The 25909-nt window shown below is 40.9% G+C and overlaps 4 protein-coding genes across 4 annotated transcripts; 1 reads left to right on the forward strand and 3 right to left on the reverse strand.

Annotated features, from left to right (window-relative positions):
• Positions 1–1114: 1114 nt before the first annotated feature.
• znf367 (zinc finger protein 367) lies at positions 1115–5130 on the forward strand. The gene is made up of 5 exons (XM_072433299.1): positions 1115–1586; positions 2226–2376; positions 2453–2572; positions 2653–2791; positions 3166–5130. Exons 1-5 carry the CDS (start codon positions 1308–1310, stop codon positions 3428–3430), a joined length of 954 nt encoding a protein of 317 aa, XP_072289400.1. The 5' UTR covers positions 1115–1307; the 3' UTR covers positions 3431–5130.
• Positions 5131–5143: 13 nt separating this feature from the next.
• Positions 5144–9652, reverse strand: slc35d2 (solute carrier family 35 member D2). Its single transcript, XM_072433298.1, has 12 exons — positions 9522–9652; positions 9375–9408; positions 8170–8256; positions 8026–8093; positions 7863–7934; positions 6986–7054; positions 6815–6917; positions 6025–6117; positions 5822–5889; positions 5650–5728; positions 5484–5566; positions 5144–5402 (listed from the first exon to the last, which is right to left on the reverse strand). Exons 1-12 carry the CDS (start codon positions 9650–9652, stop codon positions 5285–5287), a joined length of 1005 nt encoding a protein of 334 aa, XP_072289399.1. The 3' UTR covers positions 5144–5284.
• Positions 9653–15459: 5807 nt separating this feature from the next.
• Positions 15460–17769, reverse strand: ccl27a (chemokine (C-C motif) ligand 27a). The gene is made up of 3 exons (XM_072433333.1): positions 17664–17769; positions 16516–16633; positions 15460–15897 (listed from the first exon to the last, which is right to left on the reverse strand). The coding sequence occupies exons 1-3, from the start codon at positions 17725–17727 to the stop codon at positions 15786–15788; spliced, it is 294 nt and encodes a 97-aa protein (XP_072289434.1). The 5' UTR covers positions 17728–17769; the 3' UTR covers positions 15460–15785.
• Positions 17770–20497: 2728 nt separating this feature from the next.
• Positions 20498–24864, reverse strand: avp (arginine vasopressin). The gene is made up of 3 exons (XM_072433667.1): positions 24620–24864; positions 23918–24122; positions 20498–20921 (listed from the first exon to the last, which is right to left on the reverse strand). Exons 1-3 carry the CDS (start codon positions 24737–24739, stop codon positions 20797–20799), a joined length of 450 nt encoding a protein of 149 aa, XP_072289768.1. The 5' UTR covers positions 24740–24864; the 3' UTR covers positions 20498–20796.
• Positions 24865–25909: the final 1045 nt, after the last annotated feature.

The raw sequence follows: 25909 nt of genomic DNA on the forward strand, positions 1-25909 counted from the left end.
TACATTGTATTGTACTCCGATTACCTTTGAGAACCCACACTTCAGCTCCTGCTCAAATAAAACCCAATTACTCAATTAAAAGAAATCAGTGTTAGTATTGTTTTAAAATGATATCTTGAAATCATCTCATGACCCCACATTGATGACTTTATAGCTAATAGCTTCAAAGTGGTGCAATCCTCACCCCAAGGATTGTAAGATTGTTGTTAGTTAAAACGACTTTAAGCTTGAGATTGATATGACAAGTTTATGGAACCAATCCCAAAACAAATCATGTTCAGGTTTAACGTTTTTGGATTTCTAAAGGCCTATTGGATATTTATTTCCAAAACAGTATGCCTAAATCTCCCATTGATCTAGGCTCTTGCCAACAATCTGATATTATGCCATCATCACATTCTATTGAAGACGAGCTATTGTCAAACCAGTCTTTGACTTGATTGGAATAGAATAGAAAAGAAAATGAAAATGAAAATGAAAATGAAAATGAAAATGAAAATGAAAATGAAAATGAAATAGCTAATATTGCACATCCCTATGAACCACTGATGTAGGCCTAGAAGAGGACAATCCCATCCAAATGCTCTTGCCATTTCATCCTGTAAATGTGTGCTTCTCAGTGCTCTTCAGTTCCGGTCCTAACAGTAGTTTTTTTAGTTCAACACGGATCCACCCATGATTATGTCACTTTGGTGCCTCCACCCTTTCCTTTCCCTTTAAAGTGACCAAAATGTGAGAACATAAACAGACTCCGCCGCGCGGGAAAACGCCATCTGCTCGTCTGCAGCGCGCTGTAACCGCTCTCCACTGTGATTGGTTCTCTCCGCTTTAAAGACCCAGTCTGACACATTCACGGACCAATCAGAGAGTCAGTCTCAAAACGAGCGCGCCGGGACTTTTAATTTCATTGGTCCAGATGATTATCCAATGTACACGCAGAGCCCAGAGCCCCGGGCTTGTTGGATCCTTGTACAGTGGCTACCATTGGTTAATGTGAACACGTGACTCAATAAGCGCACCGTGGATTGGTCCGCGCGCTGCTCGGGCGCGAGTTTGCAACGCGGGACGGCTCTGGTGTGAGCGCTCAGAGCAGGAGAGGCACAGTGGCGCTGCTTGTGCTCAAGTAGTGGATACTTTCTACAGAAGAATCTCTTTCTTGAAATGAAGAATACTTTGACTCCACAGGCCTGAAGAAAGAGGGACACTTATTTTCTTATTTATTAGACTACAACGACTCATTTTTGTCGTAGAAATCTCTTGAACCTGCACGCTTCTTATTTGTCTAAGGTACTTTTATCTTCCGTACCATGGCGGAGAACAAGCGCCCTCATGTCATTTACTGCAACGATTCACCCAAAAGAGTTTTGGTTTCGGTTATTAAGACGACTCCTATCAAGCCACGGAAGGAGCAGGCGATGACCCCGACCAGCCCGGGATTCAGTGACTTTATGGTGTATCCGTGGAAATGGGGAGAGAATGCTCACAATGTGACTCTTAGTCCAGGCTCCGTGAGCGGCGCCTCGTCCCCGACCGGGACCCAGACGGTCAGGGAGGCGGACCCGGCTGAATCTCCCGAACAGTTCAAGGTACCGACACCTTTTAGGCTAGAAGTCTTAAGAACAGTTTTCAATGTAGATGGAAACTCCACTGACGTCACATTAACAGCTAATTATAATTACAAAGCACTTAATAGTTCAAATGCGAAGTACGTCTACTGCAGTACAATTACGCACGCGTCATGGCTTTGTAATAACCTCTCGCAAACACATTCACTCTGCTTTTTGTATATGTAATTTGACTACGCACACAACGCGATTAACAATTACAGCAGGACACGTTTGAAAAGTAGGCCTATAAAGAGTCCTTTTAAAAATCGCCCGCGCATAAGGGTGCGACATGAGGCATTTAAACCCCAGACACTTCCTGGTCCTGCAGCAGCTGCTCAGGGCTGACGTTTATTCGCCCGCCAAATGTAACCGGATGGAATGACTAATGAAGCAACGTGCTGCAGCGTGGCCCACGTGACTGGAAAAAGAAAAAGTATCAATAAGAATGGAACTATTTATTATATCTCGGCTATAACAGGTGGTTCAAATAGTCGTTTTACATCTAAATCAAAAAGCGAAAACACCAACTATTTCATGATCTTGTCTCGGATCATGTCAACATCAAATGAGTCAATTTTTTTGCTGTCACAAGGCTAATCTTTTCTCTCCTTCTGTCAGGACGGCATTCGGAGAGGGCGGCCGCGAGCAGACACTGTCCGCGAGCTGATAAACGAAGGCGAGACGTCATCCAGCCGCATCCGCTGCAACATCTGCAACCGAGTGTTTCCCCGTGAGAAGTCCCTGCAGGCACACAAGAGGACGCACACAGGTAAGACACGCCCAGACTACGCTCAACTCATCCACATGCCTTTTTTTGAATATAACTTCACTATTGTGCGTCCCAGGAGAGCGCCCGTACCTGTGCGATTACCCGAATTGCGGCAAGGCCTTCGTCCAGAGCGGCCAGCTGAAGACACACCAGCGACTGCACACGGGGGAGAAACCCTTCGTTTGTTCAGAGAAAGGTAACGTTGTTTCCAAAGCCCCGCAGTGTCACCCGGTAAAGAGGTTGCGTTTGCTTGACTGTGCGCGCTTGTCGTCTCAGGGTGTGGAAATCGATTCACGCACGCCAATCGCCACTGTCCCAAGCATCCTTTCTCGCGGCTGAAGAGGGAGGAACCCAAAGAAGCCCAGGGGAGTGCCCACATGGTCGACAACAAGGCTGTGGCGGAGTGGCTGGCAAAGTGAGTCGACGAGCTGATGCTAATTATGATTTTTCAATATTTTCTAAACACTTGACAGGGAAATACATTTCATTTTTCTTTCTTGTGCCTTTTGTGATGAAAACCTCTTTATGCATAATACAGTTTGATTTTCATCCCAAAATAATACCATGGGGTCTTATACTAGTCCTGCTATAGGTCCAGACAATTCTAAAACCATTCAGGAAGGTCCACATTTGTCTTCATATATTAATCTATATATTTTTTTCAGTGTCAACACTTTGATTTGTAGAGTATTGATTAAAAAGAACAATGCTATTTTGGATAAATCGCTCTCGAGTACAGGGTCATCTTCACTCTACGCCATGAGTTTTTACGAGCTGTTGTCTTGGCAGGTATTGGAAAACGCGAGAGCAGCGCGCGCCCACGACCACCAAAATGAAAGGGCAGGGGAAGGGGCGAGCCGAGGACCAGGAGCAGCAGGACCCCATGGAGTTCCTCGAGTCCGACGACGATGATGACGGCGAGGAGACGCCGATGGCGGTGGAGGAGAAGAGCGGTGGGCAGGGCGGAGCAGCCAAGCGCCGCCTACAGGAGCAGAGGGAGCGTCTCCACGGAGCTCTGGCACTCATCGAGCTCGCCAACAACCTGTCCGCTTAAAGATCCAGCTGTTCTTCGGAAAAGTCCACCTCCCAACCCGCCTTCCTGTTCAAATTGCTGTGGAAAGATCTAATTGCAGGCTAGTCTAGCTGGAGATATCATGTTTTACACCAGTCTTTGTTGGGAACTGTCAAAACCTAGCGCAAATACAGCAACAGGGAGGCATAAGCTAAGGCACCTTATTCAATAGCTTCCATTTTATCTTTTATAGGCTGCTATATTTTTTTTAGATTTGACCATATGAAGAATGTTGATCTTTCTTTTTGACTTCTAAAGACAAAAAGGAAGACGGTTTTATGGTTTTAATTTGTTTGCACTTTGACGGTAACGAGTTTTGTTGTGAGTGTAAGAGAGTGTGGAAGTTTATGTACCGATATATAAATATATATATATATGATGGATTAAGAGGAGACGGAATGATTACAGGGTGTGCTCAAGAATAGAAGAGGCAGGTTACTTTTGGTCAGTCGTACTTGTCGTGCCCCTAGTGGTCAGCTTTTATAATGACCGACGGAGCGGAACCATAAGAGTTTAGTTATTATAATTCAGCTCATCTTTACATGCAGTGTGCCTAAAGTATGTAGTCTTAATCATGATGTACACAAGACCAGTGCAAGTCTAATCCAGCTGTCTGTCCCCCCCCAAAAAACTGGGCACTTACAGCAGTTTCCATGTACCTTTCCCAACATTTAAAGCTCTTTTAAAATACAATTGACAATTTGTTTAACATAAGTGTGACATGCTTAATGTGATTCCAAATTAATATTTGCACTATGTAACTTTTCTGGTGAAGGTTTGCCACCTGCTTGTCTCCATGGAGATACTGTATTGCCTTGACAGTTACACATTCCATAAAATAGAAATAGTGCAGGTTTTTCCACTTTTTTTTGGCAGTAAAACACCTGTAACTTGAGTATATGCAAGCTAGATTAGTTTAATGCTTTACTGTGGAACATTGCAGGCAACGCTATAACATCTCCATAGAGAAAAGCAGGTTAATGGACCACTACCCCGCCAGAAAAGTTACACAGTACACACAAAGTACCTTTTATTTACATACTCAAAATGGTAAGATAATAGTATAGTTTCTTTTTTGTTGGATCTCTTGTAATGTTCTGCCTTTTACAGAGGGCATTTAAAAGGCAAAGCACTTTGTTGTAACCACACCAAGTTCTGGATTAAGCTTGCAATGCATTGAAGATTCGTTGTGGGTCGTTGCATCCGGAGAAAGACAACTGGATCTGTGTTTGTTGGATTGGCCTTTTCTTTAGCGACACTACATCCCTGAACACTGTACAAAGCCGCTCACAAAACCCCCGCCTATGCTTCATGATTTTTATTTTGTGTAGATGCATGCTCCTCAACTCAAGTCATTGTAAAACTGGAAGTCAAATTAATTGTTGATAATCAAGGACACCAAATGATGTATTGTACCAATCCATAGTGTGTTTCTAACCCTTAGTTTGTGTTGTGGTTGATTAAAAAAAATATTGTGATTAATATATACATTTGTTTAGGTAATGCAGTGTGCACAATTTACCAAAAGCATTGATTTTTAGCATTTCTCATGATCAATAACCAGCATTTCTGTTAAATCTGTAGTTATTAGTTCACATGCTTGCTACTAAGGCTTATTTTACAAACCCGACTGTCCACACTGTTAAAATGGTTGACCTTCAATAAACATTCACTGAATCTAATGCGGTGTTAACATTTTTTGTGTTTGTTTATTTTAATCAAACATCATAAATCTTTGTAATAAATTGCAAATATTTTTTTTAAAGTACGAGCATTGTACATAAATATGGCTCCAGTATGGAGAAAAATAGCACCACCTAGTGGCAAAAGTCCATTCTACTTGACAGAATATGTTTTTAAAGGGTTTTCTGTTGCATCAATTTTCACCTCTTCTGCCGTTCTCTCAGATGTTGTGGTGAAGCTGAGATACGAGTACACAAGTCCACCCGACATACTGAAAACACAAAGAGCTTTGAATAACACACTGATCGAAGTGTTTACACTCGTCAAACCAGTTGAAATGTGAGTGGTTTACCATATTGTTAGTCCTACAAAGTTTGTCCAAGAAAACACATAGTCTCCTCCCACAAAGATACCGATGTAGGCCACAGCCACATTCTGCAAAATAATTATACTGCATTGCAAACACAAGGTAATACCATTTGCAAAATTAACTGAGGATCTTAACCTGGCACACTTACCTTTATAGCTCCAACTACTGTCGTCGTCAGTGCAGAGTTATAATGACTGCACAGGACTATGGAATACATCAATACAAACCTTCAGGTGGAAAAAACTAACAACAAAAACTTAAAATCATGAAGTAACAAAAGTGTAATTAAAAGATTAAATTGAAATGAATGAGTCGCATACCCCATAATACACGAGAAAATGAAACAGAATAAAAAGGTCCCTTGTGTCCAGCCTTGAAATGTTAGTGACTATGGTCAAGATGATGATGTGGTGGAGGTGCAACATACAAATGAAAATAAACAAATAAATATTAGCTCTTATAATATCTTATAATTATAATATCTCATTACTCACAAGTTTTACATTAATTTTAAAACACGTACCCTCTCCAAGTCTCCTGTATATGCACATATTATGGTGGTGGGAATGACAATGATGAGGGCATTATAAAACAGGACACCGTATTTCCCAAGTCCCTAAAACAGAACAGTTACAGAGCAAAAGTGTTGGCATTTCCCCATGTGGGACAATAAAGGATTATCTTATCTTATTTACAGAAACTCAGAAAAGCCTAAATAATCAGTATTAGTGGTAGAGCCTTTGCATCTAATTTCCATCCATCACTTTATTTGGGAGAAGCTTTATTGTGCATGAATTTGTGTTAAATTATTTGGAGATTACAGTGGCATTTTACATTTTAAACCTAAACTATGTATTGAATAGCATTTTCTCTGGTCAATTTCCTTCAAAAAAAGAATACCGTATTTTCCGCACTATAAGGCGCACTTAAAAGCCTTTAATTTTCTCAAAAAAGGACAATGCGCCTTATAATCCAGTCCGCCTTATATATGAAAAATTATCGAAAATAGACCATTCATTGACAGTGTGCCTTATAATCCGGTGCGCTCTATAGTCCGGAAAATACGGTAAATTACAATTCAGCAGCAGGACAGGTTCAAAACAAGCATTCGGGTCTCTTCGGATAAAAACTGGATTAAATTATGGTTTGTGAGGTGCTAATAGTAATTCTACATTTAATTAGGGCCAAATGTATCCTATGTTCTATACAACTCAGGAAAATATAAACCGTTCCTCTTCAGAGAAAGTAAACTATCCGATGACCATGTTATGACCCACTTGCATTCACAAGAAAGATGACACTGTAAAACGTACCTCCACCCCAAGTTTTTTCTTGGTGTACACGCCGTAGGCAGCGGTGAAAGCGTCGTTGAGCAGAATAAAGACATAGCCCTCCACCTCGAAGGCCAGGTCTGAGCTGGAACAACAAGTCCATCATCCGTGACACTCTGCGTTCAAGCGTAGAACTTAATCCGAATAACTCACCTCGCCGCAATCAAAGCCCCAAGGACAATGGTCAGCACACTGTACGCCAGCGGCCTTGAGAAGGTTTTCCTGGCAACACATAGAAACTAATGAATACAGGAAATGTTGACATACTCGCGGCTCATTGTCGTCTTTGTCTTTCACAATGGAAGGCGCACAATGTAACTTTTCTGGTGGCGATGTAAATGCTCCGTCTGGAATGTTGGCTAGAAGTTACGTGTCGGCTCTGTGGAGAGGCAACCATGCTCACGTGAAGAATGCATGTTTTCAAAGTTACTTTTATGTAGCGCCCACAAGAAGAGTTACACAGTGCAACAATTATAATACTTTTTATATATGTGTAACTCGATGTCTACATTCTCCAAACAGGTTCATTTTATTTCTTATCAGACAGGTGTTTGTTTGTCGTCATACTTGTTTGTCGGCATGTTTTGTCTTTGCTGATCGACTGATAAAAAAAATGAATGATAGGAAGGGTAACACTCCCTACACTAGGGTTAAAACACCATGAACAAACAAAACAGTAAAACCATACAAAAACTCTTCCAATTACTCGTTCACCCTAAATACAAAATAGACCTGGACCACAAATGTAACTTTATGTGAAAAGGAAACATCTGGAACACACGCACACACACGGGCATTAAAATGAAAAGCAGAGCAGTAAATCGAGACGAGGGGGCTTCCATGCTCTGTCATGCTTGGGATACTAAAGAAGTCGGACGACCGATGATGACGACAGCGTACGAGCGGTCGAAGCACGTCAAGGAATATGACAACAAACAAACACTGGTCTGAGAGAAGAAATAAAAGTAGTCGTGGATATCTACACGTTGGAATTGCATATGCTGTATGTTTTGTGAGGGAAAACGCTTACCTCAATAAATACATTTCTAAAACCATTGTCATCAGTATAGAGAACTTCCTCAAAACTGTAAACATTGGCAAACTGTAAAAGGAACAAAGAGGAACATTTATAAATGAACGATATACGGCTCATTAGCCCAACAACGGCCTACTTAGCGTTGATAATAGCCCACCTGAGTTTTTGGGTGCTCCCTAAGCCCGTGATGTGGTTCCCTATATACAACAATGGCAGCGGGAACATCTGAAAGCAAAAACGTATTGCATATTTTTCATTTGTAAATTGGCTCAAGCCGATTTTATAGTTGAATCTGACAAACCTTATGGAAAATACTTCGGTCAAAGTCCTGAAACTGGACGGCTCTGCTCTTTTTGGCAACATAAAGAACAGCAATGGTGGTGATCATCTGAAAGATAAGGTTAACAGTAACTTTGGTATCATGTGTATTATAGTATAGGATATAGGAAGAGGTGGTAGGGTAGCCACGCGTTAAAAAAATATTCTGACTCAGGTAGAGGTAAAACGTACTTGGAGTAACAGTTTGGATGTAAATAGTAGTTTATAGTTATTTATTGCATGTTTCTATTGACCTGCTGTTCCTGAATTGTCCGTTGCAAGACAGGACTTTCCTCATTGTGGGACAAATGAAAGTTCCCTAACATCATCTATATCAATGTAATCAGACAGACAAACATTACCTAAAGCACAGATGCTGGATCTAGCAATTAGGGCATTCTCAGGATTAATTGATTAGTTGTTTAGAGATCACAAAAGTTCCGCAAAAGATACATTTTTTTTTTATAAATTTGACCTATAAAAAGCTTAAGTGAAGGCGCTTGAGGACATTTGGTGGCATACATTATAATAAAGTATTTTCATCAGAAACGCTACATTTGTTAAATTTACACATTTCCCTGTCATTTTGATGTAATTAGAGACAATATATATACACACGAGTCATAACTTATTTTCTTAATCCATGCATCCGTTTACTGTTCTTTGTTTGATTCATAAATAGTTCTAAAAGGTTTTGTCACTATAGAGTGGGAAAAGTAACCAAAAATGTACTAGGACTAGTTCAAACTAAATATATGTGGAAGAACTGGTTCTCCTCCTGATGAACTGGTTCTCCTCCTGAAGGGTCCAGCTCCACTGTCTCTTGTCAGCCTGTCCATCTGAGAGAGTCTGATCTCTCCGTCACTGTGGAAGGTCCCAAGGAGGATTTTTTGTAGTTTTTCCTGGCCGAGAAGTAAGGTCTAAGGACAGGGGACTCTGGAACATCGTCCCTCGTCCCTATGGACATTGTTTAACCCGTTCCTCACTGTCGCCCTCCGAGACAAGCGCTGTTTTGATTTGAGGCGTTATAAAAATACATTGGATTGAATTGAAAAAGTAAAAGTATGGCTTCAGCAGCTGCAGTTTCTTCACAAAGTGTCTCAGGTACATGACTCTGGAGCCTGCACCTCTGACCGCACACAGCTCTTAAATAGTCTGTTAAAAGTGCACCTTGCAGCAGCAGCTTACCTGTCCTATTCCCACAAAGGCGTAAGACGGAAACCTGCAGAAGCATCAAAGCAATATTAACACCGCGTATTATTACTATAATTATCATCGTTATAATTACGATTCTCATTTCCAAGCCGTTACGCACTACGTGACCCTTTGACCCACCTGAAGCCAGTCAACACGGTCTTGTTCGCCACGGTTATGAGGAAAGAGCTTAACGCGTAAAACAGCGCGGACAGAAACTTCACAAGTCCAGTCGGCAGAGCGCTGTTCTTCTGGGGACATTCCGCTGTCATCGTGAACACGCTTCCTGCGGGAAATCGTGTCTCTTCCCGGGGCAGGACAGCGAGAGGCGAGTTGTTCCTCATTCTAACAACACAACGTTTCGATTTCCTGCCGAATGCTTAGTGGGCGGTGCCAAAGTGACGAGGACACGTGGACCACCGGCACGAGCTCTGCACAGGCTGTCACGTTACACAGAGGGGTGCGAACCTATGTGCCCCGGTACCTTTGTCCCCAGGTACCTATGCTCCCAGGTACCTATGCTCCCAGGTACCTATGCTCCCAGGTACCTATGTTCCCAGGTACCTATGTTCCCAGGTACCTATGCTCCCAGGTACCTATGCTCCCAGGTACCTATGTTCCCAGGTACCTATGCTCCCAGGTACCTATGTTCCCAGGAACCTATGTTCCCAGGAACCTATGCTCCCAGGTACCTATGTTCCCAGGAACCTATGCTCCCAGGTACCTATGCTCCCAGGTACCTATGTTCCCAGGTACCTATGCTCCCAGGTACCTATGTTCCCAGGAACCTATGCTCCCAGGTACTTATGCTCCCAGGTACCTATGTTCCCAGGTACCTATGTTCCCAGGTACCTATGCTCCCAGGTACCTATGCTCCCAGGTACCTATGTTCCCAGGTACCTATGTTCCCAGGTACCTATGCTCCCAGGTACCTATGTTCCCAGGAACCTATGTTCCCAGGAACCTATGCTCCCAGGTACCTATGTTCCCAGGAACCTATGCTCCCAGGTACCTATGCTCCCAGGTACCTATGTTCCCAGGTACCTATGCTCCCAGGTACCTATGTTCCCAGGAACCTATGCTCCCAGGTACTTATGCTCCCAGGTACCTATGTTCCCAGGTACCTATGCTCCCAGGTTCCTATGCTCCCAGGTACCTATGTTCCCCGGTACCTATGTTCCCCGGTACCTATGCTCCCAGGTACCTATGCTCCCAGGTACCTATGTTCCCAGGTACCTATGCTCCCAGGTTCCTATGCTCCCAGGTACCTATGCTCCCAGGTACCTATGTTCCCCGGTACCTATGCTCCCAGGTACCTATGCTCCCAGGTACCTATGTTCCCAGGTACCTATGCTCCCAGGTACCTATGCTCCCAGGTACCTATGCTCCCCGGTACCTATGTTCCCCGGTACCTATGTTCCCCGGTACCTATGCTCCCAGGTACCTATGCTCCCCGGTACCTATGTTCCCCGCTATGTTCCTCGGTACCTGGGATAGGGTTAGATGCTGCTATATTATGCTGTAAAACCATACATTTATGCACAAATATTGGGGATATGGAACCGGAACCAATAACCTATGCTTGTATATGCATAGTTCACCCATTCATAGAAAAGGGGGAACATAGATACGGTAACTGGGAACATAGGGAACATAGGTACGGTACTGGGGAATATAGGTATCGGGGAATATAGGTACCGGGGAATATAGGTATGGTACCGGGGAACATAGGTACCGGGGAACATAGGTACCGGGGATCATAGGTACCGGGGATCATAGGTACAGGGGAACATAGGTACCGGGGAACATAGGTACCGGGGATCATAGGTACCGGGGATCATAGGTACAGGGGAACATAGGTACCGGGGATCATAGGTACAGGGGATCATAGGTACCGGGGAACATAGGTACTGGGGATCATAGGTACCGGGGATCATAGGTACAGGGGAACATAGGTACCGGGGATCATAGGTACCGGGGAACATAGGTACCGGGGAACTGACCCCGACAAAGGTCACTTTTATTTTTGTTATTATATTGGTTAAGGTGTATATTTATAGCCAAAATGATTTGTTTAGACAAGTGGATACCAACCTTTTTATTCCCTACGAGCCCTTGTTTTTCCCCCTGCGCCCCGTCCCAAAATCAAAATAAGGGCCCCCACAAATAGGGTGACCGCCTCAAATTGTTGGATGATGTGAGGCAAAGGGACGGACTGAAGCCCATAGATTAAAACTGCAAAATTTCCATATTCAGTTTCAGTTTTTTTTATTGATCATGATGTACAGAGAGAGATTGGAATAGTAACAGGTGCCAGCATGTATGATATTACACGCCTGAAAGCCAGTGCACCCAAAAATATGATCTTGTTTTCTGTGTTAGTCTCTCTCGTTTTTTGCAATTTATGTAGAGAAGGACAGGGTGGGACATCATATACCCACAAATTCATCAGATTATTGTTTATTTTTTCCTATTCCAATGATTGATCAGTTTGCACAAATTATTTTTGACGATCCGACAAAACTCTGGGGGCCCACTGACATCATCTGATTTTATATATACTTGTTTGACCAAATTAAAAAGGTTGAGGCTTTACTGTACTGTACTTTACTTTACTTTAAGTACTGGGGATTCAATCTGTTAGAGGAACCGTTTATCTGAGGCTCCGTGTTCAAATATTTACATAAGCCACATGCTAATATTTACTTTGATTATATTTGAAGGGACAGTAAAGGCACTAAGTTAATAAAAACAGATGCCCAATACCGGATGATAGCTTAATGACACATAATACATACAATTTGCACTCAAGTAAAAGTACAGTTGCATGGCACTTAAGAGTAAAAAGCATGTCTAAAAGTTGCTATTCAAAGTACTGAGTTATTTTTCTATGCAACTTGATTCATTTAATTTAAGATTAAAATCAAGCTAAATAGTTTTAAACAGTAATCTACATAGTATTTGAGCTCTGGCCAATCAGAGCAGGTGATAAAGTGAGGTTACGTGGGTCTGTGGGTAAGAGAAGGAGCAGATACACAACCTGCACGAAGATGCTTCTGGCTGTTCTCAGTAACTTTTTTAATGTAATGTGCTGAAAATATACTCAATTATAAGTACACATTAAACTAGATAATGCCATTGCGAGTGTCTGCATTCTTGCGTAAAAGTACAACATGTGTGTAAGAGTACTACATGTGTGTAAGTAGTACTGGTGGTACTACTTAAAATAACATGTCAGATTTAAATGACAACAAATTACATTGAAGCTAAATAATTAAGTATAAAGAATAAAGCCTAAAGAATAAAGTCTAAAGAATAATAATTCTAATTCCCCATTCATTTCAATGGGGAAAATAATAATAATAATAATAATAACTTTTATTTATATAGCGCTTTTCAGTGACCCAAAGACGCTGAACATAATAAAAAAGGGGGGGGGGGTATTTACAGACAGGGGGGGACAACACGTACAATACACATTAATATACAGATAAAATGAACAAGACAGAAGAAGTAGAGAGAAAAAGATGGGGATGTAACAGGGGGTAGAAGAGTAGGCAATGGGGTAGAGGAGGCTAGGGGTAGGGGAGGTCATAAGCTTGGGTGAAGAGGTATGTTTTTAGGCGGGATTTGAATGTTGTGAGTGAGGGAGAGTGGCGGACAGGTTGGGGGAGGGAGTTCCAGAGTCGGGGTGCTGTTCGGGAGAATGCTCTGTCGCCAAAAGTTTTGAGTCGGGATGTTGGTGCAGTCAGGGTGAGAGAGGAGGAGGATCGGAGAGCTCGGGTGGGGCGGTGGGGGATGAGGAGGTCAGACAGGTAGGGGGGGGCAAGGTGGTGAAGAGCTTTGAAGGTGAGGAGGAGTATTTTAAAGTTTATGCGCTGCTTGATGGGGAGCCAGTGGAGAGAGCGGAGAACGGGAGTGATGTGATCACGGGACCGGGTGTGGGTGAGGAGGCGGGCAGCGGAGTTTTGGACCATTTGGAGTCTATGGAGGGAATGGGTCATACATACACTGTGTTATATTATTATAGACTGCATTGTGTTTTTTATCGTAACATTGTAAAGCACTTTAAAATGCGCTTTGTGCGAATTGTGCTCTATAAATAAATTGTATTGATTGATTGACTTTCCTCTGACATGCAAATGCAGTTGTAATGATCTGTCGATGATTTATGGACTTAAAAACTGCACAAAAGAGCCATGACATCACAAATCTGGGAAATACAGAATGATGATGATACAGAGTGTTTTTGACGTTCGTTAGTCAGAATTACAGGAAGTAGTGCAAGCAATATAAAATAAAATAAAAATTGCAAGAGTAAATATTTTTGACGGCCAGCAAAAATATTGTCTAAAAAACTTCATCATCAATAATTGTTGGAAATGCTTTATTCATGGTTGATACAGAAACATATTGTGCATGTAATTTATTCTTATTTACAAGAGTGTTGCAAATCAAGAGATTCCCAAAAATATCTGTATGGGCCTCTCAATAGCAATGTTATCAAAACCTGTACTGGTGTTTAGATTGACATGAACCTAAAGAGGACATGCTGTTTACAATTAAGCCCACTAGAGAGAGTTGTTGCACTAACACAGCAATAGAAGCTGGCAGTTATCCCACGAATCATCTAGTATATTTTTCTTTATCTTTATCCTTCATTACGCCCGTCGTACTTCATTAATCCAAATATTACATAAAACCGTCATGCAAGAAAACTTCAGGCGTGACAAATTAATTGTTCCTGGATCAAAACACACAACATTTCAAAGCTCCTGGCACCAATTCATCTGCTGCCGGTGGCTTTTATTAGAAATTGAGCAATTCTTTTGGCTTATGTGTTTCTTGAACTCAATGTCTCTATCTAAAAATCACATCTTTAAAGGGTCTAAATCTCACTTTTATTCCTAGTTCAGGAAAATGCTTTTAATTACTAAAGTGTAGTGTAGAAACAGCTTATTGTGGAATAAAAAAGGGACTCAATGATGATAATTGGATGAAAACCACATAAAAGGAAGAGACGAGACTGGTGTCTGAATCATGTTTTTCTTTTTACCCACGGTTGAAAATACAGTCCCTCTAACAACTTTGTTTGCATTTCATTCTTCTAGACCTCGACCACACGTGAGACTTGCTTTATTGAACCAACTTAAGATGAAGAACGGCCCGTCAGACGATGTGGGCGAGTCATAAAACCCTCCAGGTCATATTGTCATAAAACACACGCAAAGAAACACTAGCTCTCGCCCCTCTCTGGATCATGATCACATGATGTTCAGATGTGTGACAGAGATTAGTGAAACATTAGGACTGTTAATGCTACAGTATATATGCATTCACAGGACTTCAGGCTACATTAGCTTATGGAAAGTGCAGAATTTGTTTTACCAATCCGCTGCACCAAAAAATGTAGAGGTTACACTTTTTGACAGTTTTGCCTGGATTGCAACAACATAAAAATGTGATTGTCATGGATTATTTTATATTCATTTATTGCATTGTTTTATGTTTCAGAGTTGTGTTCTGGTCACAGTGGGTTGAGCATATACTATCAAAAGACATATTAATATTAAAATATTAAAACTGAATCTCACATAATCTTTTATTTGGAAAACTAAAGAACAGGTGTTTCTAAACTATTTTCAACTAAGGCCACATTTTGAAACATTTGAAACATTTTGTGGCAGAGGGTCACAAACAACCCGACAATGTCGAATTTGTTGAATGACAAAGTGAATCGTTTAAAATGTTGCATTTGACATCGTTTTTGATGCCTCCACACCTTTAATAAGACATGGAACATTAATAGAAGGTTGGTATCAAAATGCTTTTACAGTAAAAAGTACTACTTTTTGGTGTTTGGACCAATTTAGCAGGAAGCTTGAGGGCCAACAAGAATTGGTCTGAGGGTCGCATTTGGCCCCCGGGCCGTAGTTTGGACATGCCTGGTTTACATAGATTTCTCAATTTCAGCAGATCCTCTAATCCCTGTTTCTAATGTTTGTAAAAACATGACAATTCATTTGTATTTAGAATTTTTATTGACTTTTCAACAAGTATATTCTAATGACATAATCTAAAGAAAACATAACATTAATCCCATGTAATTATATTCCAGATGTGTGGAGTAATATGTTGTACATTCTAAACAAAAGCAACAATGATGAAAAAGCAAGTCCAAAAATGCATTTAATTTGACTTTCACATTTAGTTTCTCTAATCCCTAAATGGAAAAAAGAAACAGTTTGTATATATATATATATGTTCATACAAACTCAAAGATCAGCTGCAAATTCTCTCTCTCCACAGATGTTTTCTCTCTGCATTAGTCGGGTCAGGGTCAGCGTAGTTCACAATAGAAAGTACTGTTCTGTTCTGTAAGACGTCTTCCGTGGGAGGTCTTATTCAATAGGTATCCTTGCGGTGGCTGCGCCTCCTCCGTCTCTGCAGCCGGATCAAAGCCTTCTTCACTTTGGGATGAACACAAATGGGCTTCTGGAAGTTTTTCACATGAAGACTGGCAATACAAATGCGGAACAATGCGATTAGAGCAAGGAAAGTTTATTTTAAAGAGCCCAATTTGTACGCAAAGTAATTCAAAGATCCATTCAAATCACAATAGAAACAAATAAAATTATTACAAAATGAAAGATTCAGAATGTTGCTTAAAGGCGCATTGCGTAACTTTTCTGATAGAGGCTCTGGCAACTGCTTGTCTCCATGGAGATGTTGTGGCTCTGCCTGTGATGTTCCACAGTATGGCAGTAAACTCATCCACGGAGACAAGCAGATGACGCCAAGTTACGTGTCAGATCTGGGGAAAGACGTGCCCACTCACAGTAATAATTCTTCTTTTTCTATAAATTCAAGTAATAAAAACACCTACTACTGAATAAATACAAAGTAGACAAGTTTAATGCCGTATTGTGAAAAATTCCAGGCAACAGAATGACATCGCCATGGAGACGAGTAGGTGGCAGAAAAGTTATACAGTGCACCAGAAGATAAAGAAGAGCAGATCGTCATAAAAGTGTGCATGCAAACAAATAAATATAAGAATAAGAGATTTGAACAATTGGTTTAGAACATATTTATGAAATCTGTGGAGAGGATATAAACGGTCACAGCAACTCACATGACTGCAGAGATGTCACAGGCCCCGTTGCTTTGCTGAATCTCCCATCTCTGAACCTTCAACAGGATCCGCAGAGGGACGTCCATTTTGGTTGAGATGCAGCATTTTGGGATTCCAGCTGTGACAAAACAAATGAGCAGGAACTTAGATCTCACTGGAGAAAGAGATGTGCGTGAATGAACCACAGCACGTTATATTAGTGAGTCTAAACTGGTGGGTCAGGTTTTGTGAATGGTTTGGCCCTGTAAAACCTATTGGGACCATGTCTTTTTGGTATTAAACATTGATTTGGTTTCACAGTTTCATGATAACGTGATTGATTTTATAATATGTAAATAACAATTCAGTTGCTAAGGCCTTCATGTAGTGCATACTTTGTGATTGTTTGTGACCCGCATTTTCAAAAGTTGATTGTGATTTATGATGAAGAATTCTAAGACAAATATTGAGTTTCAGATAAGTTGAGATAAGATAAGAAATGCTGTCAATGTATGTCGCACCTTTCCATGACCCATTTTCCCACTGGATGCAAACAACTACTATATATTATATATATAAAACCTATTCAATCAATCTATTTGCTAAAATGTCTTATTGAATTCAGAATTATCGTAATATTTATTTATCATTTATTTTTTGTAGTTTTCATTCTTGATAACAAATATAATAATAGACATTACTGGCATAATAATTAAATAAATACATCCTTTCAAAACTATTGATGAAATGTGAGAACATTTTATTGAAGTCCCTTAAACCTATTTAAATGCATGAAATAATTGCATTACTAGCAATGTAAACTACATTTACAAACATCCTATTTAAAATTCCCAGATTTTTCTTTGAATTTCATTTAATTTTTTTTAATGTTTTTATTTATTTTGCATGAAATTATAATATATTTGGCAGACCTTATCTGCCCAAGAACCACACATTTCCTATTGAAGCACACATTTATTTAGTAAATTCAAATAAATGTCCATGTGAACTTGGTGTGGTCCAGTTCTAGTTCTGGTTTAATAGTCACGGGTCTGGTCCAGGTTTAGTCCCAATCTTGTGTGTCAGTGTCTAAGGATGCGTTTACGCCGCAGCAAACAAACAAAGGCTGATCAGTCCGAACACGACGTAAACGTGTGCATTTCTCTCACCTTGGCTGTAGGTGACCGCGAAGGCGCACAAGCAGACTCCAAGGAACACCACTTTGAGATCCATGATGACAACGGGGAATGTCTGGATCGGTCTGTTCCCAAGCTCCTTATGAAGTACCCGCGGCCCCCCTCCTTCTCCCCATCGCCACCCATCAACCTTGCCCACACCTCCTCACCTACTTCCAGTTCACACAATCAGGATACAAAACATAAAAACCTCCATCAAACCAGTTGAGCAAACCTCGCCAACAAATCACGCACACAACTCATAGAAATTGACAGTGTAATAATCCTTTGGAGATGAGTCTATCAAAACAGAAAATGTGGGTTTAAAGTTGTTGATGTGGTAAAGGTTTGCACCCGGCGTACAAGCCCTGGCACGTTTAGTAATAAGCACTTTCTCAACTGAATTTGATTTGATTGATGGCAGATGTTGCAAACGTTGTAAAAGGGTCACGGTTCAAGCACTCAGGAGCGGGAGCCTATACAATCTGAATCAGCAATGATCGTAAAGACTCAACGAGCTGAGATAGTGTAAAGATATTTTCAAAAAACATATTTACAATAAGAGCCGTACCCCCAAGCGCAGTGCATATTTCTCTATTAAGGTGTGTCTTTGTGGAAGTTTGACAGTTAACACTCATCCGCCTGTAAAAGTTAGACAATGTAAGGTTAGAATGACGACTTTGGTTTCATAAATTATATATTTGAGTTGATTGGAACAAACACAAGTGCGTGAGCAATGCGTGCCAAACATGCCCTGAAAGCAAGTAAACATAATAGATTATATCATCATAATCATAACCATAATCATAGTCAAACTGTGGACATTTATGTTTTAACAGCTTTGCTCCTCCAGCTGAATGCAAACCAAGTAAATCCTACTCCACAACAGATGACGCTTGTTCACAGAGAACCAGGAGATTCAAGATGACAACAAATGCAGATGTAGATGAATCTTTCAGTAGATGTTTAATTCTTCAGATTTCTGTTGGTGGTGTGGTTTTGGATTATTCGAAAAGTGCCCATATATTGTAAAACATGTTTATTTGTTAGAAAATAGCCTGGAATTAAGAAAAAGGAATAAGTAGTAGTGTGAAAATATTGTAAAAAATTCCACATCATCATAAACAAATGAACGATTGAAACATTAGCCCCAAGACAATGCTCTCCAGTGGTAGTTACTCAAATGAGCTATTTGAGCTTGTGTTTCATCAGTTTAACATTCTTATGAAATTATATTGCATACATATTATTGGTAAATTACAGTAGGAATTACTCACTAAATACTGGTACTCACTGGGGATTTACCTAGTGTAGTATTGAGAATACCTAGAGGACAAAATAACAAACCTTTGACATGCGCTGGCTGTAGCTCACAGCAGGTACACCTGTCAAAGATAAGAGGTCCTGGGGCACTTTCTTGCTGGATCCGGGAACTGGATACATAGGGCCAGACTTTCAGTAAATACCTCTGCTTTTAAATCATCTCACAGGTACAATTCATGTTTTGTCCCTCGACACACTGTACAAGTCTGCACATAACAGAGAATGTGTTCAAAAGAGGCGAGTAAACATGTTAAGACTGCTGAGGCATATATCTTTGAATCATCCATCTAACTTTGTTAAACCCATCTTTGTCCTGTATAAACAGTGATAGAGGAAAAATGAGATGTTCTTGTCCTGGCCTTTTCTTTATGCTCCTTTCTCAGATATTACCGACTCACATCCAAATACAGTCAGCGCATGTCGGTGGCAAGAAGACTGTTTCATATGAATAAAACTATCAATCAAATGTATTATGCCACCAATAAAATATCACCAAATCAGATTGATTAATACAAAAAAATATGGTAGATAAATATATAATAATGGCACTACCCGGTTCTTTAAATTTGGCAATGGTGATTTTTGATACAGAACTATGTTTAGGAAACCCCAAAAAGTTCATTTCAATTAAATCCATGTGTAAATGTTTGACACTGATTGAAAATCAAGGCTCTGCTGCATGCAACAGACAGACTTTGTAACTACCAAATAAAGACGTATTGCTAAATATACAAAGTGAGTAACATACTTATTATTATTACTTCCTTCATAGTTCACTGTTTAAATGTTATTAATTATACTTACAGACCACATGCGATATGGGTGTAACCTTAGTGTCTTGCCATGGCTACAGAGCCGCGGCACGGCCCTATAGCCTCATGGCAAACCCTAACCCTAACCCTGACCCTAACCCTGACCCTAACCCTGACCCTAATCTTAACCCGGCGCAGTTAAATAGCCCAGCAGTTTCAGGAGCCGCGGCACAAAATAGCTTAGCAGTTTGGGCAGCGGCTCTGTAGACACTCCCTAGTGGGCCACTCAAAAACACAACATCAGTAGCAGCGTGGTAAAGGCAATTACACCACTAACCCTGGAGTAAGTAAACAACCGCTTCAACCGACTGGTGCTCACCGCCCCATTTTCCAAATAGTTTTTTTCTGTTCAACCTGTTAATACAGGCTATAATTAATGTCAGGGCAGATTAGTTAATTGCATGGGTACAATTTACTACCAGTGAAAATATCTAAAACCAAAGAGCTCTCTGAAGATTTAACATGTCAATCTTCAAAAGTGGAGCTATGATTAATTGGACATATTCCAATTCGGGCTCATAGCCAATGTCACACCTGAGTAACAAACATAATAAATTATTTATTTGATGATCTAGTTCTGGTTCATCACATCACTGCTGTTATTAGTATGTTTTACATCCTAGTGTCTTAAACGACTACTGTATTTCTGTGTAGCATGCGCAATATTATTTACACAAACCTCAGACAATAGACTAGAGTTTTCAAATCAAATTTTATTCTTATGTCTTAACTAGTTGCATTTAGTATTGCACATTATTAAAAATATTACACAAATCAATGCATTGTATCATTTGCCTAAAACACAATATAATTCAGCTAATTCTTCTGGGTTAAAATATATCTACCAGATTACACATTGAAGGCAGTCTTACAGGTGTTCCTCTGTGATTTGTGATCTCAGCAGCAGGGCTCATTCATTGTCTTGGCTGGTGCAGGGTCAAGGCTGTTGGGACGTTGTGGGCGCGTTCAGGGGGACAGAGCGCCCTCTAGTGTCAGTACTCTGTCTGTGTTCTGCTGGCTATGTGCAACAGACGTAGCAAAAGCTCTGTGGGAGAACTGTGGGCCCCTTCTGAGGATTCAATGTCCACCAGGCAGTCCGAGTCCAGCACACAGCTCTCTGACAAACAACAGGCAACAAGTTTAGACATATTTACATCTAAAAGATCTAGCAGTCATTTGGACAATGTTTTTTTTTAAATAAAGACGTTTCAGCTTTCACCCATTTTATGTCATTTTCAACTTTTAAAATGTTTTCAGTGTGCTAGGTGTTGCACACACAATTTAAATGTGGTCAATGCTCAGTCCTCTGAAGCATTTCTGCAAACAAAATCTAGGCCTTATTAAATGAAAACTCGACTAGTTTTTGGGGCTCAATATTTATTATGCAATAATGTACTGATCTGTACTGTAGTGACATTGGTTTTATCACTAGTGTTCCAGAACCCAACACAGCACTGCACTTTTTCATCAAAACCTTTAATGATATTACTGATAAACATCCCCCGCTTAAAAGAGTCAGGGTCAATAATAAGAGTAATTCCTGGTTCTGTCCAGACATCGCTGCATTATCTCGAGAGCGTGACAAAGCCTGGGCAGAAGCCACGGCAACCGAATCAGCAGCAGATTGACAGCAGTTTTACACAGTATGAAGTATTAATTATGTTGCTCTCTGTTCTGCTGGTGGCTTTCAATCTGAATTTTCTTATCCTAACAAAGATGTTACTCAAGGGTCTGTCCTTGCACCACCACTATTCACAATTGATATAAACTCTATTGGCCATAATTTAAAACATAGTAACGTTCACTTGTATGCAAATGATGTGATTCTATGTGCTAGGGCGCCTTCTGCTGCACAAGTGACTCAAAATATATTCAAGCGGATTAATTTAAATTTGTTGATGAATTCAAATAAAACTAAATGTACGCTGTTCTCCAAAACGTGCTCTAGCTTCTGAAATGTTTCTTTGAATAAGTACCCTACGACAAATACTTCAGCACCTGGAACAATGATAAACTCTACTTATACAAACACGTACAAGAGCTGTCAAACTTAAAGCCAGATCGTCATTCTTCTTTAGAAATAAAAAGTGAGTCCCTCTTAATTCTGTTAATCCAGGCAACATTTTATATTCTACATATCTCTTATATATATATATATATATATATATATATATATATATATATATATATATATATATATATATATATATATATATATATATATATATATATATATGGATGCTACAGCAACAGTGTTAAAACCTCTGAACTCGGTTTATCATTCAGCTCTAAGGTTCAGCTCTAAGGTTCAGCTCTAAGGTTCAGCTCTAAGGTTCAGCTCTGAGGTTCAGCTCTGAGGTTCAGCTCTAAGGTTCAGCTCTGAGGTTCAGCTCTAAGGTTCAGCTCTAAGGTTCAGCTCTCAGGTTCAGCTCTAAGGTTCAGCTCTGAGGTTCAGCTCTGAGGTTCAGCTCTAAGGTTCAGCTCTGAGGTTCAGCTCTGAGGTTCAGCTCTGAGGTTCAGCTCTAAGGTTCAGCTCTAAGGTTCAGCTCTAAGGTTCAGCGCTAAGGTTCAGCTCTGAGGTTCAGCTCTAAGGTTCAGCTCTGAGGTTCATCTCTAAGGTTCAGCTCTGAGGTTCAGCTCTAAGGTTCAGCTCTGAGGTTCATCTCTAAGGTTCAGCTCTGAGGTTCAGCTCTGAGGTTCAGCTCTAAGGTTCAGCTCTGAGGTTCAGCTCTGAGGTTCAGCTCTAAGGTTCAGCTCTGAGGTTCAGCTCTGAGGTTCATCTCTAAGGTTCAGCTCTGAGGTTCAGCTCTGAGGTTCAGCTCTAAGGTTCAGCTCTGAGGTTCAGCTCTGAGGTTCAGCTCTAAGGTTCAGCTCTAAGGTTCAGCGCTAAGGTTCAGCTCTGAGGTTCAGCTCTGAGGTTCAGCTCTAAGGTTCAGCGCTAAGGTTCAGCTCTGAGGTTCAGCTCTGAGGTTCAGCTCTAAGGTTCAGCTCTGAGGTTCAGCTCTGAGGTTCAGCTCTGATGTTCAGCTCTAAGGTTCAGCTCTGAGGTTCAGCTCTGAGGTTCAGCTCTAAGGTTCAGCGCTAAGGTTCAGCTCTGAGGTTCAGCTCTGAGGTTCAGCTCTAAGGTTCAGCTCTAAGGTTCAGCGCTAAGGTTCAGCTCTGAGGTTCAGCTCTAAGGTTCAGCTCTAAGGTTCAGCGCTAAGGTTCAGCTCTGAGGTTCAGCTCTAAGGTTCAGCTCTAAGGTTCAGCGCTAAGGTTCAGCTCTGAGGTTCAGCTCTAAGGTTCAGCTCTAAGGTTCAGCGCTAAGGTTCAGCTCTGAGGTTCAGCTCTGAGGTTCAGCTCTAAGGTTCAGCTCTAAGGTTCAGCGCTAAGGTTCAGCTCTGAGGTTCAGCTCTAAGGTTCAGCTCTAAGGTTCAGCGCTAAGGTTCAGCTCTGAGGTTCAGCTCTGAGGTTCAGCTCTGAGGTTCATTACAGGAGAAGGACACAGAACTCACACTGTGAATTATAATCTGAAGTAAAATGGCAATCATTGGATGCAAGAAGAGAACAGCACTGCCTTTCGGTTATCTACAAGGCTCCAATTGGCATTTTGCTTGATTATTTATCAAGTTTGCTGATCACCAAATCAAGAATTCATCAAATGAGAAATCAGAACAGTATTATTTTACAATTGCACCGTCTCTACACAGTCAAGGAAAAAGGCTTTCGTCAGCTTTACTCTCTGTCTGTGGAACAGAACACAGCATATTTAAATTAAATTATTTTATGCCTTCAATTCATTCAAAGTACTAGTTCAAAATGATCCACCATCCCAGGGCTTTAGCTTAGTATACATTTAATTTATGGATATATTGAATGTTTTATTGGCATTTTATATGGTTATTCTATAGTTGTTTATTTTATTTGTATTTTATACTTCACAGGGTACACATGCAAAAGAGACCCTAACCCCTGTATAAAGATATGATAAATAAACAGTGAGTTTGATCTGCACTCACCCCAAACCAGGTAACTTGTGATATTCAATGTAACCTATTCCAAACAATGTATACTCGAGCATACTGCCTAATATGATCAAAAATACATTCACAGACCCAGGTCCTTCATTGTTACCTGAGTCACAGCAGAGTCCTGAGGCAGCACAGCGGCCCCCCTCTGATCCACAGGGTCTCCCTCCCGACTGGCAGGGGGTGAGCAGGTAGTTCTCTTCCACACAGTGAGCGGTTTCTGGGGATCCCATCAGGCAGCCCAGGCCCTCCCCACAGCAGATACTGGGGCCAAAGCAGCGGCCCCTCTCGCCGGGGCCACACGCCATACACTGGGATGACAAAGGAACATGAGAGTCTGAAGTCAACAGGAATAAAGCAGTAAATCTCGTCATGCTGCAGTAATATATATAAGAATAAAGTCCATTCCCGACGTATTGACAAATTCAATTTATGTTAGAGTTTAATGCTTCGCTTGAATAAAAACATTTCTGTGCAAGCAAAGCATTTAAAAAAAGCATCTTGTCTTTATACTCCATCGTAATTATTTGTACGTTTTTAAATGTATTGTGGACCTTTTTGTGTTTAAAATAAAGCTTGATAAATTCAAAGTTTTTGTCTTGTGCATTTTTAGAGTTAAAACAGGCCTATCCAGGTTACATACTAGTTGCTTAAGCTCAAGCCTGTCAAATAAACAGGTAATTTAAAGTTGTTGTTGCAAAAAAAAGTAAGACAATTCGTGGGGAAAAAACACAATTTTACCCGTAACACAGCTGCACCCAATTCATTCAACTGTCAAAAATAACTCCTCGCCCCGGGTCGTGCTCACCTGTCTGAGGCTGGGGTCCTGCAGGGCTCTCTTGCCTCCTCGGGGGCAGTTCTGGATGTAGCAGGCGGAGGAGAGGGCGATGAGTCCCAGGACGCACAGGGGGAACATGGAGTGAGACATCTTCTTCTGCTGCTGCTGCTGCTGCTCGGCTTTGGCTGATGTGTCCTCCGCCTGTCGCTCGTGTCTGACAGATATCACGCCGATCTCTCACTTATAAACTGATGGGACTAAAACTAACAAAGCCGTCCGCGCTCGTACGTCAGTGTCGCCGGGTTGTGCTCCGTGCGCACGCTCCTCCGCGAAGGCCACAGGCGCGCGCGTCTGTGTGCGCGAGAGGTCACGGGAGATATGGTTTTGCATCCAATACGCGCGATTTAATAAATATACAAAACCAAAGAGACCGAGGCTGTCTAAGGGAACAAGATGCCTTTTTCAGTATTCAAGGCCATATTTGGAATAACAATGCTCGTAAACAAGGCTCAAGTCACAAATGGCAACTAATTACAGTTTATGGACAGCTAATTGGATTAAAATAGGCCTAAATGAGTCTGATTCTTCTGATTGTCTGTTTCTCTTATCAAGCATGCACAAAATGTTTTTTCCTATGATATTTATTCATTATACGGGCCTTTGTTCCTTTGGTTAGGTCTAAAGTATTAATGTGATTGGACTCTTTAACATAGCCATAGGTTCGTGTCCCATAATCATGTCACTATAATTTAGAACCTGACAGAAGGAAGACGCTTTGTGGGCTTTTCAAGTGTCTTTTTGGGTTTAAAAGTGTGTTACTGTAAAATTAAGCACTGAAAGTAGCCTAAAAACTAACATCAAGTCCAAGTTAAGTTCCACTGGCGTCCAAGTCCAACTCGAGTCCCATTTTCTCAAGTCTCACGTTATCAAAATAGTAATTCATGTCTGACTTCAGTCCTAATCATGAATTACAAGTTTACACCTCTGGTTACTAATCAATTGAAAGTAAAAGCATTGTCCATTAGTTAACTTGGGCACATTAATTCTAAAGTCACACATATCATTGTTAAAAAATTATAATGATAATGCCTTAAGCTTGGGAAGCCTCACTATAGTTTTCACTCCAGACTGTGGAAATAAGCTACCACTGTAGAACGAGGCAGACTGTCCAAACACCACCCACCCCTCACATACTTTATACTCGCTGTCTTGCCCAAGGACACAATGACAGTATGTACTGGTGTGGGAGTATCAAAGTATAATATCTGGCGGATATGGGTTCATAACATTCGTTAAAGTCTAGCGTTGTCATGGGAAACC

This window comes from Eucyclogobius newberryi, unplaced genomic scaffold (assembly GCF_026437365.1).
Source record: "Eucyclogobius newberryi isolate DKJ021-1_F unplaced genomic scaffold, fEucNew1.0.hap1 SCAF_6, whole genome shotgun sequence".
Classification (NCBI taxonomy): domain Eukaryota; kingdom Metazoa; phylum Chordata; class Actinopteri; order Gobiiformes; family Gobiidae; genus Eucyclogobius; species Eucyclogobius newberryi.

Bases quoted from the DNA above. Each gene is read 5' to 3' on its own strand.
- avp (XM_072433667.1), bottom strand. From the start codon at position 24,739: ATGTCTCACTCCATGTTCCCCCTGTGCGTCCTGGGACTCATCGCCCTC. The intron at 24,123-24,619 runs GTGAGCACGACC...TTGTCATCCCAG, and splicing joins AGGACCCCAGCCTCAGACAG to TGTATGGCGTGTGGCCCCGG. The intron at 20,922-23,917 runs GTAACAATGAAG...GTTGTTTGTCAG, and splicing joins AGGACTCTGCTGTGACTCAG to AGAGCTGTGTGCTGGACTCG.
- slc35d2 (XM_072433298.1), bottom strand. From the start codon at position 9,652: ATGACAGCGGAATGTCCCCAGAAGAACAGCGCTCTGCCGACTGGACTT. The intron at 7,055-7,862 runs GTAAGCGTTTTC...ATGTGTTGCCAG, and splicing joins TTAGAAATGTATTTATTGAG to GAAAACCTTCTCAAGGCCGC. The intron at 6,118-6,814 runs GTACGTTTTACA...GTTCTGTTTTAG, and splicing joins AGAAAAAACTTGGGGTGGAG to GGACTTGGGAAATACGGTGT.
- ccl27a (XM_072433333.1), bottom strand. From the start codon at position 17,727: ATGGATCTCAAAGTGGTGTTCCTTGGAGTCTGCTTGTGCGCCTTCGCG. The intron at 16,634-17,663 runs GTGAGAGAAATG...GTTTTGTCACAG, and splicing joins CGCGGTCACCTACAGCCAAG to CTGGAATCCCAAAATGCTGC. The intron at 15,898-16,515 runs GTGAGTTGCTGT...TTGTATTGCCAG, and splicing joins TGTGACATCTCTGCAGTCAT to TCTTCATGTGAAAAACTTCC.
- znf367 (XM_072433299.1), top strand. From the start codon at position 1,308: ATGGCGGAGAACAAGCGCCCTCATGTCATTTACTGCAACGATTCACCC. The intron at 2,377-2,452 runs GTAAGACACGCC...TGTGCGTCCCAG, and splicing joins ACACAAGAGGACGCACACAG to GAGAGCGCCCGTACCTGTGC. The intron at 2,792-3,165 runs GTGAGTCGACGA...TTGTCTTGGCAG, and splicing joins GTGGCGGAGTGGCTGGCAAA to GTATTGGAAAACGCGAGAGC.